Source organism: Trachinotus anak, unplaced genomic scaffold (genome assembly GCF_046630095.1).
Source record: "Trachinotus anak isolate AG129_WGS33_773 ecotype Australia unplaced genomic scaffold, CSIRO_AGI_Tana_v1 ptg000032l, whole genome shotgun sequence".
NCBI lineage: Eukaryota > Metazoa > Chordata > Actinopteri > Carangiformes > Carangidae > Trachinotus > Trachinotus anak.
This window is the reverse complement of record NW_027273883.1, coordinates 27,257,432-27,277,467: the sequence shown is the minus strand read 5'-3', so window position 1 is coordinate 27,277,467 and position 20,036 is coordinate 27,257,432. Positions and strand designations below refer to the sequence as shown.

Sequence of the window (20,036 nt, the reverse complement as noted above, 5' to 3'; positions counted from 1 at the left end):
TCATTGTATTTAATCTGTTAATCTTGTGATTGTAAATTATTGTTGTATTATCTTGGTATGACAGTCTTTTATCTCGTGTTATCTAAACAACATGTTGATTTCTTAAGATAATAATACAAATATTTTTTTAGTAGTATTTGATTATTGCAAGAAAGCAACATGTCCCGATAGCAAAAAATAATCAACTCATAGATTTCACATTGAAGAAATATTTGGGACCATATCAATCTGGGCCAAAACTAATGGCAGATAATTATATTGATAATGTTCCCTGCGTTGGAGTACAGTTTAGTTTATTTTTAATTAATCTTTCTATTTAAAACCATGATTGGTTCTACTTCAACTTTACATAACCCTTGATTGTTAACATAAAGTAACTGCACAATGATAATCTGACATTAATTTAACACTGGATACTAGCTCAAACAATATTTAAGAGTTGGCTAATTTTATTAGTTTCAAATTTAATTTAAAAAATCTAAAAGTGTGTAGTCTATATTGAAAATGGAAAACAAGCAGTGAATATAAAGTATAGATGATTTGTAGTTAAACAGCAAAAACACTGGGAGGGTCCTTTAAGATGCTTTGGCAGCGCTGTTCGTCCAGCATTCGTGCCAGTAACAGAGCAGAGGTGAACTGAAATGAACCTCTGCTATTCAGACAAACATTAGGAAAAATGCAGACCCTCCCTAACCCCCATCTGTTAGGTCCTACTGGGAGACAGATGAGAGAGAGAGAGAGAGAGAGAGAGAGAGAGAGAGAGAGCGAGCGAGCTGTAAAGCCAGTTAAAGTGAATCAGATGTAAACAGGAAGTTGTCAGTGCAATTGTAGTTTAGCTCATAGCATATACCCTGTATGCAATACCGTATGCCATGTGGAACTACCACTAATAAGAAAAATAATAATAATAATAATGAACCTTGTGTGTATTTGTATTGAGATAATGATTTGGCGCTATACAAATAAAATTGAAAATTGAACTGAAAATTAAACAACCTTCCTACCATAATTCGACTTTTTTTCATTTAAAGTTTTCACAGCTATTGATTACATGTACTTTAATGGTGACATTTTCAGGGCCACATCCGGGCCTTATATTCACCATATATGGTGAAACTATTTGCTCAAAACATTTAATAAAATACAACTTTTTCTAAAAATTATATACATTTTGTTCAATAACCTCAAATGTAAAAATGTAATGTTTTTCCCTTTTACATTATTTAATTTTGTAAATATATATATATATTTTTATATATATATACATATATAGCCTATATGTAATATATACAGTGGGGTCCAAAGAAAAACGCCACATGCTACAATACAGCATAAATTACATCCTTTTAAAATGTATATATTAAGATTACAAAGTTGTATATATTGAGATTTCAAAGCTGTTTCAAAACTATTCAGTACGATTCTGTTTGATGGACTTTTATTTCGAAAGTGTGTAGCGGAAGCCGCATTGAATCGTGGTGCGCTTGACTTGGCTGGGGATGGGAGTGAGGGAGAGCAGAACAGGTTTGAACAGCAGACTGACGCTGTGACGGGCAGAGGGAAGACTCCTTTCCTGGAGGAATATGGTTTCTTTTTGTGGATTTCAAGCGGAGAAACCGAGTTTGTGATTAAAATCTGTGGATTTTTTTTCATACTATCATATGACCTCGGCTCGGTGAGAAGCCGGGGGACAGGACTGGTGAAATTCCTCTGGAAGAAGCTGCTTTTCACCTGGTTAAGAAACGCCAACAAAGAGCATTCAGGGAAGTGGTGGCTGCTGCCTGGTGAGGTAACGCAAGTTAGTTCGTCAACAAACAGAAAGTGCGGCGGCGGATCAACCCTTCACCATGGTTCACCACAGGCCCCTTCGCACGGTGCTCACCTTCTTCTTTTCTGTTCTCTTCCTAAACGTGGGGATTTTCCGAGTGAACGGGCAGTACGGCGGCGGGGACCGGGGAATGTCTATCCCGGAGCACGGCTTCTGCCAGCCGATCTCCATCCCGCTGTGCACGGACATCGCCTACAACGAGACCATCATGCCGAACCTGCTGGGTCACACCAACCAGGAGGACGCGGGGCTGGAGGTGCACCAGTTCTACCCGCTGGTGAAAGTGCAGTGCTCCCCGGATCTAAAGTTCTTCCTCTGCTCCATGTACGCGCCCGTGTGCACGGTGCTGGAGCAGGCGCTGCCCCCGTGCCGCTCTCTGTGCGAGCGCGCCCGGCAGGGCTGCGAGGCGCTGATGAACAAGTTCGGCTTCCAGTGGCCGGACACGCTGGCGTGCGAGTCCTTCCCGGTGCACGGCGCGGGGGAGCTGTGCGTGGGCCAGAACATGTCGGACCGCAGCGAGCCCGAGGAGCGCGCTCCCTACCCCACCGAGCGCGCTCCCTCTGACCCCGTGCACGGCCAGTTCCGGTGCCCGGCCTCGCTCCGGGTGCCCCCCTACCTGAACTACCGCTTCCTCGGGCAGGAGAACTGCGGCGCCCCCTGCGAGCCGCAGCGGTCCCACGGCATGATGTACTTCAGCCAGGAGGAGCTGAAGTTCGCGCGGATCTGGATCGGCATCTGGTCGGTGCTGTGCTGCGCCTCCACCCTGTTCACCGTGCTCACCTACCTGGTGGACATGAAGCGCTTCAGCTATCCGGAGCGGCCCATCGTCTTCCTGTCCGGCTGCTACACCATGGTGTCCATCGCCTACATTGCTGGATTTCTACTGGAGGACAAGGTGGTGTGCAACGACAGGTTTGAGAATGACATCAGGACTGTGGTGCAGGGCACCAAGAAGGAGGGCTGCACCATCCTCTTCATGATGCTGTACTTCTTCAGCATGGCCAGCTCCATCTGGTGGGTCATCCTGGCCCTCACCTGGTTCCTGGCGGCAGGGATGAAGTGGGGCCACGAGGCCATCGAGGCCAACTCTCAGTACTTCCACCTGGCGGCGTGGGCCGTGCCCGCCATCAAGACCATCACCATCCTGGCTGTCGGGCAGGTGGACGGGGACGTGTTGAGTGGGGTTTGCTTCGTGGGCATCAACAGCGTGGACGCCCTGCGGGGCTTTGTCCTGGCGCCGCTGTTTGTCTACCTGTTCATTGGGACCTCCTTCCTCTTGGCAGGCTTCGTGTCCCTGTTCCGCATCCGGACCATCATGAAGCACGATGGCACCAAGACGGAGAAGCTGGAGAAGCTGATGGTGCGGATAGGGATCTTCAGCGTGCTGTACACCGTGCCGGCCACCATCGTCATTGCCTGCTACTTCTACGAGCAGGCCTTCAGAGAGCAGTGGGAGAGGACGTGGATCAGCCAGACGTGCAAGACGTACGCGGTGCCCTGTCCCATCCAGAACCACCCCAGCATGAGCCCTGACTTCACGGTCTTCATGATAAAGTACCTCATGACGCTCATTGTGGGCATCACCTCCGGGTTTTGGATCTGGTCCGGGAAGACACTCAACTCCTGGAGGAGGTTTTACACGAGACTGGCCAACAGTAAACAGGGTGAGACCACAGTGTAATGTGGGTTTACCCCCCCACCCCCCAACCCCCACCCCTCACAGACTGCTTAGTGACAAACTGAATGATGATCCTCTTTATTATTTTCATTTGATTTGTCTTTGAGCTACAGGAGACACTCTTTTTTAATGTACATACACATTTGTGAGATTTTTGTAAGTATATATTTGTATTTAAAGATTTTTTAAAATTCTTCCTTTTTTTAAAAAAAAAAACAATACTTTTTTCATACTTTGGACATAATGGAATTGTACTTAACCATCACAAAGAGCCAGCTGAGCGTCAAAGAGCCCGAGGTCTCATGACCTGACTCACTGTGGACACCGGTGGGAGCGTTTCACATCGAGTGTGTGCGTCTTTGATCAGTGAACTGCCTGTGAGTGGTGGGTCTATTCTAAGCAGAGTCCCGTGAAACCCAAGTGCTTCCTCGTGGCTGCCTCTTATCCTTGATTAACCAGCTGCAGTTTGTGTCTGTTGTACAGTGGAGCAGCAGTCGCCCTGCGTCTGGAGGGAAATGTCAGCAGTCTGGGACAGGAGACGGTGCACAGGTTGTGAATGTGAGTCAGTGTGACAGATGGTCGTGGCCCGCAGCTCAGGCCCTCACAGTTCCAACGTTCCTTTCCAAATAAAGCACACGTATAATCATGCAGGTTTTGAAGGACCTCACCAGTGTTTCTGCATGTTTTATTCCTGATAAAAACATGGATGATGAAACGCATTTTCTGCACGATAGGAAAATCTCACGGCTTTATTTTGTTTAAATTGTGTTATTGATGCGTTGCAATGCAGATTTGCTAGCGTGATGTATCATACCACAACAATAACGCACGTTTGACCAAAATGAAAGCAGATTATTCAGATTCATTTACTGTGGTGGAATGAGGTGAGGAAGGAAAACACTTTCAAAAACATAAAACATTATGATGTTAAAAATGGTGAAATTCAAGGGTCTAAAACATGCAAACACACTTGTGTGCTCCTCAACAGTGACTGAAAGCAGCATCAGCCTGGTCTGTTTGTGTTCAGTGAACTGCAAACTGGCTGCAGACGCAGTTTGACTTGTTGAAATGCAAAGCTGGAAACCGTACAGATCAAGCTGAAGACCTCTGTGTGTGTGAAAGCACATTGGACACCCTTTGAGCCTTTACAGTAGGGTTTTCTTCACAATAATCACAACAACACCAAAGTAACAAGAAGATCTGATCTGAACAAAGTGAAGAAGTATTCCTGTTATCTCTCCAGCAGAAGCTCCACACGTCTGCAGCTCCTCACGTGGAGATTTGCTGCTGCTTTATTTTCTGATCATGTGTGATCTCAGTATCTTTGGGTTTTTGATTGTTGGTCCATTAACACAGACAGTTTCAGTATGTGACCGTGGGCTTTGGCAAAATTTCACTGGGCATTTTTGTTAATTTTGTGACACTTCATTGAAAGAAATAATGAAAGGAATGAATAATCTGCAGATTAATTTATGTAATTAATTCAATGAAACATTAGTGTTTTATACCTCACAGATCTAAAGTTTAGGTTGAAACTGCAGGTTTTTAAAATTGTGAATTGATTTTTACTGCCAATAAAAAAGCCAAGAACTAAGGATTTCAGGGTGTAGCATGGGTTCAGTTGCAGAGAACACAATCATGTTGTTGACTGTGAGACTTACTGTCAACTTTTAGGTCAAAGTAAATCAGCTTTGACAAGACAGTGAACCATCACACTCTTCTTACTTTATCTGACAGGCATTAGAGCTGAGCTGAAGTCTCGTCGTCAGGTATTGAACAGTAAAGGCCTGTGTTTTTTATTTTATTCAGGTTGTCTAATTATAAAATCCCCATGGCACAGTTTTAAAAACACATTTTACAATCACTTATTGTGTAAACGTCATCAGAATCAATAGAACTTCTTCAGGGGGTGTCCAGATGTAAAGATGGCACTGTAAATGTGCTTCTGTGTAGAGGTTGTTTGTCATGTGCATATCACAACTGTTTGTAACACAACCTGTATTTGATTCATGTTTTGTGTATATGTTGTTGCCTGGAGGCTGAGTGTGCTGGGTAATGCTGAGAGGAGACTGAGGTGGTGAACGTAGCTGCGTGTCCTCGCTGTGGGACTGAAGAGCAGCCGGCAGCTCGCACGTCTTCCACTGCAGGAGAAAAGAAACCTTGTGTTGAGATGCAGAGCGGCTGCTGTCTGTGCAGCTCAGCTCTCTCTCACACACACACACACACACACACATCGGGACTTGTGTTCTTGTCAGACGCTCTTCCACACGGTGCTTCCGGTTCATAATAATCCTTTTATTGAGTTGATGGCTCAACAATACTCACGGCTTTGAAGTAATTTCCTTTGCATTTGCTATGAAGAGAACCTTTATATTTATAGAAAAAAAATATTATATATACACTACATTGATTTCTTTATGAGAATAAAAACTGTCTCACCATTGCAACTGTCAAACCTTTGTAAAATGTCTTTTTCTTTTTCCCTTAAAATGCTAAAGAAACTTGAAGCTGCTTGTGTTACATTAAGGGAACGGTTCAGATTTCTATAAGTCTGTCTTAATACAGTATCACACACAATATGTGCTGACAGTTCTGTATAAAGATGCATTCACCTGGAGCTAATGTGAGACCTCAACATGAACTGGGTCTTTTCAGTGAAAGAGTCCTGCTTTGTGTGAACTACAGGAGAGAATGTGACTTAAGACTCATTCTATCTGCTGAACCCTCACAAGTCTTGTCCTCATCACTTACATTTAAATTGTGTTTGCGTGTTTGTAAGAAAAGAAGGAAAAATAAGAGCAACCAGTAACTCATTAAGTACTGTTTTAAGACACATGGTTAAATGAAACTCTGATTCTGTCCTTTAAAGCTTAAAAATCATATGAGAATGCAAACATCAAAACTAAGTTCACCTCCATTGATTCAGTTAAAGTTATAGGCCTTAGATTTAGCCTAGCCTAGCTTAGCACAAAGACCACATATTCAGACTTTTAAAACTCCACACAGTCTAAAGGTAGATGTCCATGTGTTTGTGATTATAAAGCAGGTCTAGGTTCTATATTAATACAGTGAAAGTATCAAAGCCTCAGTCCACAGAGAAATGCACACAGCCTGTATTCAGAAACTGAGCCTTAAAACCAGCCGTCAGGACTTCTGGAACTTTGTGATGTCACAACAAAGCAGTGACTGCTCTCAGTCACGCCCCAAGCCCCGCCCACCTGGACCATCCAACCTTGCAGGATTTGGTTTCTCTGAGTGTTTACCTGAAATCTGCTCTATTTTTATTTGATCACTTTGAAAACAGTGTGACCTGTTGTTACTAGAGCTCCAGAGAGAAGCCTGAGAGAGGAGATGTAAAACTCTGAGATGGTTTTAGATTCAATGCGTAAAATACGGGACCTTTTAAAGTAAAAATAGATATAACACAATGTGCAAATAGCCCACTACAAGAAGCTTGTGCACGAATGTATTAACAGTTAAGTCTCTTCAGCTATCAATGGTAACGGTACTAATTAAGCATAATAATTATTATATTTCATCTTATGGAATTATTACTCATACATTCCAGCAGCATGCTGATGCAGTTGATCACAGTAAAGCTAATTTCAGCAGCTGCTAGCTAACTGAGATCTATAGAAATATAGTGAAGTCAAAGTTTAAAGAAGCACAAAAAGTTTAATGGACCTCAATTTGTAGATAGTAACTAGCAGCTAAATAACTGGTTCCTTTTACATAAATGTAGTATCACAAAAAGTAAAGACTCAAGCACAAGTACAGCACTTCAGGAACTGTATTTTAGTTACCTTCTACTGTTAGCACCTTTTCTATTCTTCTGCTATTTGTGCTAAGCTAGGCTAAACACATCCCAAAGCTACAGTATCACAGATGAAACTGACATTAACTCTGGAGATAAAACACATTTTATATTTTATAATATAAGAAAATATTTTGCAAGAAGTTTCGGAGAGGTGGCACAAGAAGAAGCACTTTTTTTTTCTTTACCTTTATTTTGGCCTCAGAATCAAACAGTTTTCTAACTCATCTCCTGCGTCACAGGAATGCAGCCTAATCCCTGCACGACCTTGTATGTAGTCGCACTAATGACCACAGCTCTTAAAAAAGCTTTTGACCCCAGTGTGGCGGCCGTTTCATGGGTCAGCTGCTACAGGCTGCTCCACACACCATGCTGCTTCCTCTTTTATCAGTTCCACACATTCTCAGTCCACAGTGGCGCAGCCCCTTTGAGCTCTGACGTGGATTGTCGTCTGTGTATGACAACTGTGAAGCTTCTTTGTAAGAGACTGGAACATACTGTAGTCAGTGTGTTTCCTATGGTGAGTCAGTGACTGGTTTAATATATATCACCGTAGGGCTTCATCTCCTACATGGACTTTAGCATCACTACAGGGAGAGACATGGAGCTATATAGAGGAACACACAGTGGTAGACTGAGGCTGCTTGTTCTGCAGCCCTCTATACATCATAATAACCTGTGACTGAAGCTGTGGTGGGGCTGGGGGCTCTCAGTCCTGCTCTGCTCAGTAGCTTTCAAAACCCACATCTGGTTCCATTGTACACTCTGGATATGAACGTACAGTATATTGTTTTACATGTGTCAGGCTTCTGGGGGCAGCCAGAGATAAAAAATCAGGCAGCAGCAGCAGCAGCAGCATCAGTGTTCTGGCTGCTGCTGCACAAAGGCAAATATTTCTCCAACAGTAGCTCATACTGTGTCTGCTGTTCCCCTCTTACTTTTTGGTTGTATGTAAATGTATCTTAGATTCAACCTGAAGACTTTTTTTTTTTTTTTTTAAACCAAGAACATTTTCTTACAGTGAGATCTGATCATCCCAGTGATTACAGTTTCCCTTGTTTCAAGAATGATCTAAAAATGCATGTTACCACTGTGTTAAACCAGGGTGGTCCCAGGCTGCTGCACTTGTGTCCGGAAATGTGTTTTTGTTCTAGGACAGCCTTGAAATTGATTTGTATTAAAAACAGGGGAAAAAAACAAAGTGGACTCAGTCATAGACAAAATGAAGTTTTAGACCTAAGAGCACTTTAACTGAAGTTAATGTCAAGGTCCACATAGTCTAAAGGTAGATGTCCATGTGTTTGTGATTATAAAGCAGGTCTAGGTTCTATATTAATACTGTGAAAGTATCAAAGCCTCAGTCCACAGAGAAATGCACACAGCCTGTATTCAGAAACTGAGCCTTAAAACCAGCCGTCAGGACTTCTGGAACTTTGTGATGTCACAGCAAAGCAGTCACAGCCCTCAACCATGGCCTAAGCCCCACCCACCTGGACCCACCATCCAACCTTGTAGGATTTGGTTGTGTTTCCCTGAAATCTGCTATATCTTTATTGGATCAGTCAGAAACTGTCAGCCAGACCCTCTCTTCTGATTGGCTCAGAGGAGATGAGATGGTTTTTGGTTCTTAAAACCACAAATATATCTTCTTGTAGATATCAACACTTCAAATAAAACACTGGAGAGGAGTAAAATATGGAGCTTCATGACGAGTTGTGTTGAAGAATTTTTTGACCACTGTTCAGTGTATGTTGGGGGAAAGACAATGCTTGTCGTTTTGCATCAGGAAAACAAAAACACTTAAAGCAGCTATAATTGATATTTCTGAAATTACACTACAATTACAGTGACAATGTGAAAGCACAGTGAAAGGAGTCTGTGGTAGTGATGAACCCACAGAGAGTTATCAGCTGAATCTGCAGCTGCTCTCGGCCTCGCAGAGGTTTATACTGAGTTTTATCTTAATGTTCATCTGTCCGGACACAACTTTACTGTCCTGGTTCAGTCTCACTGCTCTCATGCTGTTTTTAGCTGCAGCAGCAAACAGCAGACAGACACAGTTAGAGACCAGCAGAGCAAACACACCCCCTCCAAATGAAAGATAATGCTACTTTTTAACTGTTGGATGTGTGAATAAGCATCAGTTTGTCACATAACAACTTAAAAGGTTAGGTCAGTGTTTGTTCAGTGCTGTTTCTGCTGCCCACAACTTGACATATGTAGTCGTATCATACAGTGGCACCAGCAGGATTATATTTCATAGTACGCACAAGAACCTCCTGTCTGCTTATAGGCTACCTGTAGGTTTTCCACTGGCGTTGCCACCTGTCCCATATGACACGGGATTGTCCCATATTTGAAGATGAAATGCTGCGTCCTGTATTTAATCAGTACGGGACACAATTTGTTCCATATCCCGTGTTGTGAATGATATAATGTCAAGTAAAACAGTAGCAGTAGCAGTTATAGTGTAGAAGTGAATCAATGAGCAGTCGACTGACAAGTTCTGAGTGCTGTGACAAAATACAAGGTATTAAAAATCTTAAAGACTTATTTGACCACAGCACTGCATGTCATCTGTTTTCCTCTCTAATACTAATAGTAAAGCAGTAGCACACCGCATTTTGTGGGTTATAAGCACATGAATGAGTGTTTATCTACATTTTGAAATCTCCAAAAGGTTCATAATTGTTTGCATTAAGCAGCAACGGATTCCCTCCTTTAGCTAAATAAACAACCTCCATCATTAAACAAAATGAACACAGTGTGTACAGGATTACAACATGGTACAGTCAGTTCAAATTACAATGAGTCCGGCGATGGCCAAGCCCCCTCAGTTCTGGAGCCAGTGAATCTTTCTATATTTCTTCATTTCTGTAAGTGTGTGTAAATAACCAGCTCAGTTGGTGGAATTTAAAAAATAACAGAGAAAAAACCAAAAGTAAATCGAGTGACGTACGTTTGATTTTACCAAACATGTTCAACACAACGAAGAAGAACTGGAAACAGAGAGGGAGATAAACCAGCCTGAAGCTGGTGGAACAGTGTTTGAGTCGATTTTCTTATGTAAGGTTCTACAGTAGTTTTGTAACCGAGGGCCGTCTGTAAGATGGGGCCCCCGGGAGCTGCTCCATCAGTGAGATGATGTCATCAGGGTCATTTCAGGTTGGTCTTAGAGACGACTGTGCGATGTAGGCAGGGACAGTCTTAACTTAAAAGCTAAGACACCTCTACCTCTGCTGCTTCAGTTTTTACAAGTCTCTTTTTTAAATTTCTAGTGAGTTGTCCGTGAGCATTAATCACTGGAGTCAATCTAAAAGAACAATATACCGATCACAGTATCAGGAACATGTCAGTATGACTCCTGTGGTTCCAGATCGGCTTCACTTCAAGAGAGAATCAGATTTTTCTTACATGACTGAGAGCATCTATTCGGTTATTACCCTCGATCAGCAGAACAGAAGAGTAAATATGGTGGAAAGGTTCTGCACATTTGGAGAAAATCATGCGTTGTTCCACAGCTGGGAATTAGGAATCAATAACAAACACTGTGGTTCATTAAAAGGTCTGGTCGTTTCCTGTGTAGAGCATTCAGCTGGAGTTGGTTGGGGTTTATATAATTTCAGATATAATGTAAAAAGTTTCTCTCCTCCAATTATCTGTGTCTGTGCATGTCACATGAGCAGGTAGATGGATACAGTCCAGAGACAGAGCATAGCCTCAGCCTTGTGAGCTAACAGTTAGAAATAAATGAGATTAATCAAATCCACAGCTTCAGTTCTCAGATTTGGCAGCTCCAGTTTGGCTCTGGGGTGTTGAGGGTTAAAGACTCCGGTACAGGGCGGGGTCCAGGTCAGTTTTCAGCCCAGAACTGCAGAACTGTAGTTGTAGTGTAGACTCTGTTGTTCCCTGGGGTCAGAGCAGGACACAGGTCAGCTTCAGTGTGGGTCTTTCTGGACCTGCCTGTTGTCTTCATCTGCCCCGATCAGCATCACTTCAGGGTGCACTTTATGAAGAATGCTAAGCTAATTGCCTGAGTCACCATCCAGCTTAAATAACCACATAAGATGCTTTAGTACCAGTACTGCAAGTTCCTCCCCTGGCCCACTTTGGAAACTCTGCTACTCCCAGAGAGATGTGGACGACAGCTGCCACGTGTTTCTGTTTTCACCTGGACCGCCTCGGACCCTGGGTGATGCTATACGGTGTTTTTAGCCTTAAATACTTTGCAGCCCATTTACTACTAATTTCAAATATTTACACATTAGTGCTGAGAGCTTTATAAAGAAAACCACAGTGTTTTCCCTTTCTTCCAGGTAGCCGGTGGTTTCACTTTACTGAATGTGGTGTGAAAATCAACTTGCAGAGTTACAGTAGATCCATTACAGTGAACACGGTGTCTGCTGCTTTTGTTGTCATGAGCTATACTGTTGTGCCATGATCGTACAAAGTAAGTTGAGGCAATAACAACTATATTCAGTGGTGGAAGAAGTATTCTGATACTTCATGTTAGTAAAAATAAAAGAAGAGTGTAAAAATGTTCCATTACACATAAAAGTCCTGGATTCAAAGGCTCAGGTGGTACAGGGTGGTCTTGAATGTCTTTGAAGCATAAAAAAAAAAAAAAAAAAAGAAAAAGACGTTTTTCGCTTTGGAAAAAGAATTATGTGTTTTGTTTTTGTTTTTTTGTCCTGTAACAATGTGAAAGGTCGAGGAAGAGCTGACTACTCTATCTTAGTCTGATCCTTTTTAGACTAAATTCCTTAAATTGACTAAATTAACATAAAAAGCTATTTATTTAGTCTTCATGTGGGAGGTGCGTGGTCATTATACTGGTAGCGAGCTGGCAGTACGGACACCAAGCATCAGCCTCCAGGTCTGAATTGTGGGCGTGGCCAGTTTGAGTGACAGATGGGTGAGCGTATGCTTGCCACAAACTGAAGTCTCAGCTCCACACACGCCCCACCTCTTTGCCCTTTTCTGGATTAGCTAAGCGTTGGGGGCGGAGTTAGGCACTGCCAAGATGGTGAGGGTGGAGCAGCTCACTCTGAGCTTCAGAACTGCTCTTCAGAAACCTGTGATGACATCACAGAGGCTGCGTCCATTTTTATCTACAGTCTATGATGGACACACACGCAGCAGTTCAGCAGTGTAGCTCATGTTCATAGCTGCCGGCCTCTTATTGTCGTCTCTATATGTCCACACAGTTTATTTGTACATGACACAGATCTTTTGAACACTGTGTGGGGACCCAAACCTGAGGAGGATGGACCCGCGCTGTTCTGTTCTCCCCACAGATTTCTGTTTTCTCCTCACTGTCAGATTTCAAACTGCCTCCAGGTCAGCTGTGTCTCCGCAGCTCCGCTTCCACAGCGGTGGCGTCTTGCCAAATGAGCTGGTACCACACTGCCTGATGCTGTGAACACCACCTCCCTGTCTCCACCTGTGGATGACTGATGTGTTGTTTTATATACTTCTTAGGCTGTCTCTCACTCATACACCCACAAATGTCACTGCCTGTGCTGCGCGAGTCAGATCACTGCCTTTCACCCATTTCCTTTTCATCTCTTTTTTCTCTCCTTCAGCTGTTGCTTCCATGCACTGGGAAACAACAGTTACATGCATGTGCTCACATATCATTTGCATTACAATTAAGATCAACCTATATATGGCCTTGTTCCTGCGCAGTGCGGCGTTTACAGCGCTCTGGGAGCAGAGAGGCTCAGTGTTTCTCCCTGAGGAGACGTCGTCAATTCTTCAGCACAAATCATAATGAAGGTTTGTGATCGTGTGTGATGGTGTTATCAAAGATTGAACTGTTAAGCTATTCTCTTGAGTGAAAAAAAGAAAGCAGCTCCACACACGGTGTCAATCACAGGGCCACAGTGTCTTAGGAGACGGAGAGGGGGTGGGGGTGATGGGTTGTGGATGATTATCCCAGCTCCCTATATCCCCGCTCACTGCATCTGCTGCCCAATCTCCTCTCTCTCTCTCTCTCTCTCTCTCTCTCTCTCAGCTGCTTTCTTCTTCAGTCGACATGAAACCACAGAGTCAAATCCACAGTTCATGAAAATTTCAATTACTGTGCTGCTGTCACGTCTGCCACCACCGCACTGCCTCACAGCCAGGACGCCTCCTGCAGTCACTGAGTGAAATTCATCTGGAGCAGGTTATTTGGCGTTTCTGTGGGAGTCTCATCACCCCGCTGAGATGAAGTGCTCAGACCTGCAGGACATGGTTAGCCTAGCTTAGCATAAAGAGTGGAAGCGCAGGGAGAAAACCTGGTTCCATCCAAAGAGAACAATGTGTCTAAACAATAATATTAATAATAAACCTTATTCATAGAGGACTTAGACATATACAAGATGTAGCTCAAAGTGCTTTTTAATAAAAAGAAAAATGAAATAGCATATTAAAGCTCACTGATATATATATATATAAAATAATAACAAAATGTTAGATAGAGCTACCTGCACCTGTTATGTATATTATGTGTAATTAAAAACATTAGATGGACCACATTTAAAAAAGGGGGTCAAAGTAAGTGAAAAAACATCACGTCATCAGCGATGCTGCTAAGATCATACTCCCTCCCCCAGGTGACCCAGCAGAACCTGATCACACCCTCCTTGTGTCCGGCTGGCAACAAATACGACTACTTCACACCCAGGGTTGCTCTTCAATCATTTTCATGTAGCCCCAAAGGATAACCTCAGTGCAACAAAGGTGATCACACCTGTGAGAAAATAACCTGTGAACACCACAGGTTCCTCAGATCTGTCCGGGGTTGTGTCTAATGCAATGTGGTTCACGTGTTGAGGCGCTGCCTGAACAGGACAACGGGCTGGTGAGGAGGAACAGGAGGAGTCAATCTACCAATAAGAGAAGAAGCTGCGACTGTCACAACCCGTGAAATCCGACAGCTACGGTGGAAGGTCAGCCTGATGAATGCTGGCAGCTCAGTCTTTGGTCTGATGAAACCAGTATGAAATAGTTTGGATCAGATGGGGTCCAGCTTGTTTGGTGTGGACATGGCCGGGACCACCACAGTGACTGAACCCAAATCAGTGTTTTCAGATTTCAAATGAAACAAGTGCACTAAATTAGATAGATAACAGAGAATTAGTTTTTTGTTTTTTTTTCATTTTTACAACATGACAATGACCCTAAACATCTATGAGTGGATGGGACCTGAGCTGCCTAAACATTTGCCAGATGTCCAATGACAAAAATTCCTCATCTGGTTAAAATATATAGTTGACAACGACCAAGGTGTGAGATGTGCATCTTAAAATGTGGCTTAATACAGGATAAAAGTTTGAACTTCTGGTTAGCAGCTTTTTTTTTCAATATTTATTAAAAAAAACAGGCAGGGGAACCACAACACTGACACATGCGCATAGAATATATGACATCATTGACAGAAGACCAATGAACCAGAGCTTTACCATGATTAAAATCACAGATTCCTCTGGTTTGAGAAGTGAGGGAGACATTTTGGATTCAGACTAGTCTCAGATCCCATCCCTGTTTATCCAGAGTCATAAAACATATTAACCATTTTTGTGAAATTTTGTAATAATTGCTGTGTGAAGTAAAGGCTAAAAAGTGTTTTGTGAGGTCACCATGACCTTGACCTTTGACCACCAGAATCTAATCATTTCATCCTTAAGTCCATGTTTAAGTTGTGCCAAATTTGAAGAAGTGCCCTCATGAGATATCTTGTCCATGAGAATGGGACAGATGGATGTAGGACAGACAACCGGAAAACAATATTCCTGTGGCCCAAGCTGTTGCTGGAGCAGAGGGATAAAAAAAAAAATATTTAAAGTAGGTGTAGCTCTTTTTGGACATTTTAATGTGGAAAAGTTACAGATTATTAACTTTAAATGGACAGGAACTGTGAAAGATTGTGTCATGGTATTACTTGAAATGTTTGTATGTTAATTTTGTCAAAAAAAAAAAGAGAAAACTCAAACACAGTCTGGTGTTGACCACACCAGATCAGGCTAGCTGTGTCCCCCTGTGTTATAAACGTATATCTTCATATATCCAGAGGATGTATATATGTGATAATAATATAGGTGACATATATATCGTATATTACATTTCCGTATGGGTGGGAACATCTGCTCTCTCCATCTCTACCTGATTGAATTTCACTGATTCTTAAAAAAATGATGCCAGTCGGCCACTAAATGAAACAATCCGTTTCCTTCAGCCTCCAGTTGCTCAGAGCTGAGAGTTGCAGCATTAAACTGCTCCCCATAGGGAAAAACACTGAAGACAGAAACTGATCAGTTTCAATTTTGGTGTGTCTGTTCTCTGTGTGTCTGAGGCTGACCTGAATGAAACTATGCAGGCATGAAATTTCCTAATGCATGCCGTCTGTTTTCAACCTTGACTGTCTTTTAAAGAACTGCAGATAAACATTGGGAGGAGGGAAAAAAAGGCCGGAGTGGTAAAGCTGCAGTTTCATGGCTGTGAGAGTAACAGGGAGAAAAACAACCGTTAGATACAGGGGGAGAGGAAAACTGTCACTGTGATTAACTGGAGAGCCACATGGTTTTACTGGTTCAAACCAACTGGTGTTCATATCTGTGTGGTCTCATGAAGTCCTCATAGGTCCACAATTAAGACGGGACTGAAACCAGGGATGTCGTGAGGGGAGGAACCCTGTAAAGTTCAGGTTAGAACTTTACAGAACAGTGTTAGATACCATCTGTCTCTCTGCTCGTTCCCTCTTATTCACTTTTCTTTGCTATATTTCCTTGAATTTTTTTAAGCAAAAACTTTTAAAGGTTTGAAACTTCAGTGGTCAGTTCATTGTTACAGGTACAGGATTCATTACTGCACAGATTTGTCTTCAAAGCACAGTAGCTTTGTCTCAGGTTATGTTCCCATGTTCCCATTTCCCAAAACCCTACCACTTTAAGATGTAGCTGTTTAGCTTTAATATTCAGAACATAGTTTCCTTTTTAATACAATTTGATACTTACATACTTATTTAAAGTTTTTCATAACTTCAACAGTCAGCTGACAATAGAGACAGATCCAAATGGGGTTTGATAGCATTTTATTAAAGACAAATCTGTTAGACTGATTGATTATTGATTCTTTTAAAATAGTTTTTGGGTGAGAAATCAAGACATTTATCTACTGTTCATCTTTCACTCAGCACAGTACAAAACAAATTTCACCTGTTTTCTGTAACAGAATATAAAACTAATATTTAAGATCTTTCTAATCACATTTGTAACACAATCAGTGATTTTAATTGTGATTTATGAGCAGGAAGTCACTCTCAACCCTAACCCTGGATCTTTCACTGCATGTTCTATCTCTGCTGTGTGACCTTCATTAACCCCGTCATCACTCAGTTTCTTTTGTTGTATTTGCTCCTCGCTGCAGGGCTGTGCTGCAGCTGCAGAGGCTCAGTGAGTAAAAGCAACACAGTGAAAAAAATATGAATTGTACTTGCAGACAACAAGGAAAGGATGTTATCTTACTACATTATGCTATGCTAAAAGTATGTTTCCTTGTTTCCTCTCTCCTTGCATTTTTTCCTTACCTCTCTCCTCACATCTTCTAACTCACAGGCAGTATGAGGGTCTACAGTAAAGCTCAATCATAAACCGTGTGTCAATTTCTATTTATTTGTCAATCGTAGAACAGAGGACCAAACATCCTGCTTAGCATAAAGACAAAGTTCTACAAGATTTTGCCAAAGCAAACGATGTAAAGCAAAACATTTTGGAGGTCAAAAATATTTCAGCAAGTGGGTAAACGTGTATTTTTTTCATACTTGTACACACATGTTGTATAATGCACTACTTGTTACCAGATGTTTTCTTCCTTCTCGGTTTTGAACCAGCTTCGCGAAAGGATAAGTTTGCTAACATCACATTGTTGAGATTTGCACATTTGCTCCTCTGCAAGCCTCTGCAGGCTGTGGTTACCCATAACACCCTGCTCTGTGTAGACTCTCAGAAATCTTTCTGTGTGACGTGACATTAGATTAATTCCAACTTGACAGTCCAGATGATCAAAGATCTCCAGACTTGTGCAGAATGTTAATGCTGGGAATCATGAACATCAGTGCACCGTGCTCATCATGTGGAGAAGATGATGAACTCATATCTACAGCACAGTGGACTCATCATTACAAAATACATGAAAATATAAGACTGCTTCTATAAAGTAAAAATATCAAAAATGTCATAGTTTGTGAGAAAGTAAATCATTATCAAGTAAATCATTTGTTTTCATCCCAATGTCTCAGTTTGTCTTCATATGAACAGGACTTAACTTGCAGCCTCTTCCGAGAAAATCACTGTGTAGATGCTGTTGAGGATTTCCCTCATCGGTGCTTCATGACGAGCGCTGGGACCTTAGGAAGTGTGTGTGTGAGGTGAGGCGACTGAACCCAGAGCTCCTCCTGCTTCCTCCAGTGAGCTCTGTGTGGTGGAGCAGAGAGACAGAGGCAGAGCCGTCCTAATGGGAAACACAGACCTGGGTATAAATATCTACACTGCTTCACTCTCTGTTGTGTGTGTGTGTGTGTGTGCGTTGCCAAAGGGGAGGAGCAGGGGGTTGTATGCCAGCACATTAGAGGCTATGGCAAGGGTAACGAGAACCATGCTAGTGAAGTTCAGACCTTACTAAATGACTCATTCCATAACAATGTTCATTCCCAAAATGGAGTATGGGATCATAGATGTGATCTCACAGCAGTCGCTTCACTTCTGTATGAAACTCTGTCTTTAGTCTGCAGTGCAAGCAACTGGTCATGATGATTGAAGAATTCCATAACATGTTGCATATACAGTGGTGTGTCATTTTGATCTTTTTATATAATGTTTTATTTTTATGCTTTGATTTTGAAAATCTTTTTCTGCCTAATATTCATTTAGCTGATCAGGTCATCTCAGCCCCTGGAGCCGCAAAGTTCAACTAGTACAAAGCTAAATGTTTACCAGTGCATCCGCAGTTGTTATGTATAGAACGGAGAGTTTCATCATGAATTTAAACCAACAACCTTCCAGACACAGATTTGTCAGTCAGGTATCTCCTCACTATGTCTGGGTCAGAGCAGTGTTAGTTCAGTGTGGTTCAGGGACTTTGTAGTGGTACAACAGCTCAGCATCACAGCACAGAGATTGTAGAAACCCCCGTCGGGGTACTCAAATACCACAGACAGCAGTCTGGTTTATTTTAGGAAGCAGGAGTAATAAACAATGATGTTAGGCCTGTTACCCTCACCCTTAAAGCTAACTTTATCTTAACCACATTTTTCAGAGAAGAAAATGACTCCCGGTCGTGTGAAAGAGTTGGTAGAATCAACAGTTCTGCATGAAGCTCTGTGCAGGTTTCTGCCACATGCAGTTCTTTGCATTAAGGTGAGGACAGAAATAACTGATTATTAATATGACTTCAACATGACGGCTCACTGGACCAAGCTGGATCGGCTCTGTTAGCATGTGATATATAGAGGTTGTCCTCAGATTCAGTCCCTTGTCCATGTTTGATATTTGCAACTGACTTGTGTCGCCCAAGGGAGACATACTGGAAAATAAACAGATTTACACTCAGCTCCAGGTCCCTCTATACTGAGCAGTTGTTCAGCGTGTTGTTGAGTGTATATACTCAGGCGTAAGGGTTATACTCCTCCCTGACTGTCAGAGACTAAAAGGGAAGTGGCCCCAAGCTTTATTTTGCAGAGACAGGAAACAATACACTTTTGCCAAATATGAGCTAAGGTCTGTAATCAGGAAAGCAAATCAAATGCCATAAAATACATTTGATAACATGAAAACTATTTGGAAAAATCTAAAGGAGACGGCCAATTACATAAATTCTCCTCCTCCAACACCTGGTATTAATACTGATTGCCCAGACAAACACAATGAGTTTGTCAAAGTTTGAACAGTCCTCAGTCCCACCTCACTCCCCCTGACTTAATCTCAGCCTTCAATACAATAAACGGAGTCGGTCTCTTCAATAAACCAGATTGTGTGTTCTCAGTAGAGAGCATCAGGATCACCAACAATACACCTCACTAACTGAGGAGTTCAACTTTTGTTGGAGTAAAGTGACACCGTAGCTACTGTGGCCACAAGTCACCATTACAGGATAATGGAATATGGGGTTTCCTCCATTTCCCAACAATCTTTGAGTCAGTTGTTTTAAAGATGTCATCACCTGGCAACCACATTACATTGGACCACAAGCAGGAAACAACAAACACAATTCTGTGGAGCTGCAATGGTTTAACTCTTCATTTTACTTTTGTGATGAGTTGTAATTGAACCACTGGAAAAAGACATATCTGGAACAAACCAAACCGTAGTAGCACAAGTGAAGTCCACTCATAAAGTCAGCAACCTGTCTCACTAATGTGAGTAATATCATTGCAATATGTATCTAAAGTTGGAAAACATTAGATAACATTAGCCACCAGAAGCTAATGGTCATACCAGACCAAGTAGATGTAGCCAAACCCAGAGTGGGTTGGACTGATTAAAGATGAGTTTTAATCCATAAGAAATTCATAAGAAAGATTTAATTTTTTCATCTTTCAACCTTGACATAGTCTAGTTCTTCAAAACATAGTGTTTTAAAAATAGAGCTAACCTGTAGGCAAAAGTAATATATGTACATATTTGAATTCCCATATATAAAATATAATTACATATAAAATAAAATTTAAAAATTAT

The 20,036-nt window shown here is 42.1% G+C and overlaps 1 protein-coding gene across 1 annotated transcript; it reads left to right on the top strand.

Annotated features, from left to right (window-relative positions):
- The first annotated feature begins 1,498 nt into the window (after positions 1–1,498).
- Positions 1,499–5,961, top strand: fzd1 (frizzled class receptor 1). Its single transcript, XM_071469828.1, has one exon. It carries the CDS (start codon positions 1,848–1,850, stop codon positions 3,507–3,509), a length of 1,662 nt encoding a protein of 553 aa, XP_071325929.1. The 5' UTR covers positions 1,499–1,847; the 3' UTR covers positions 3,510–5,961.
- The last annotated feature ends 14,075 nt before the right edge of the window (positions 5,962–20,036 follow it).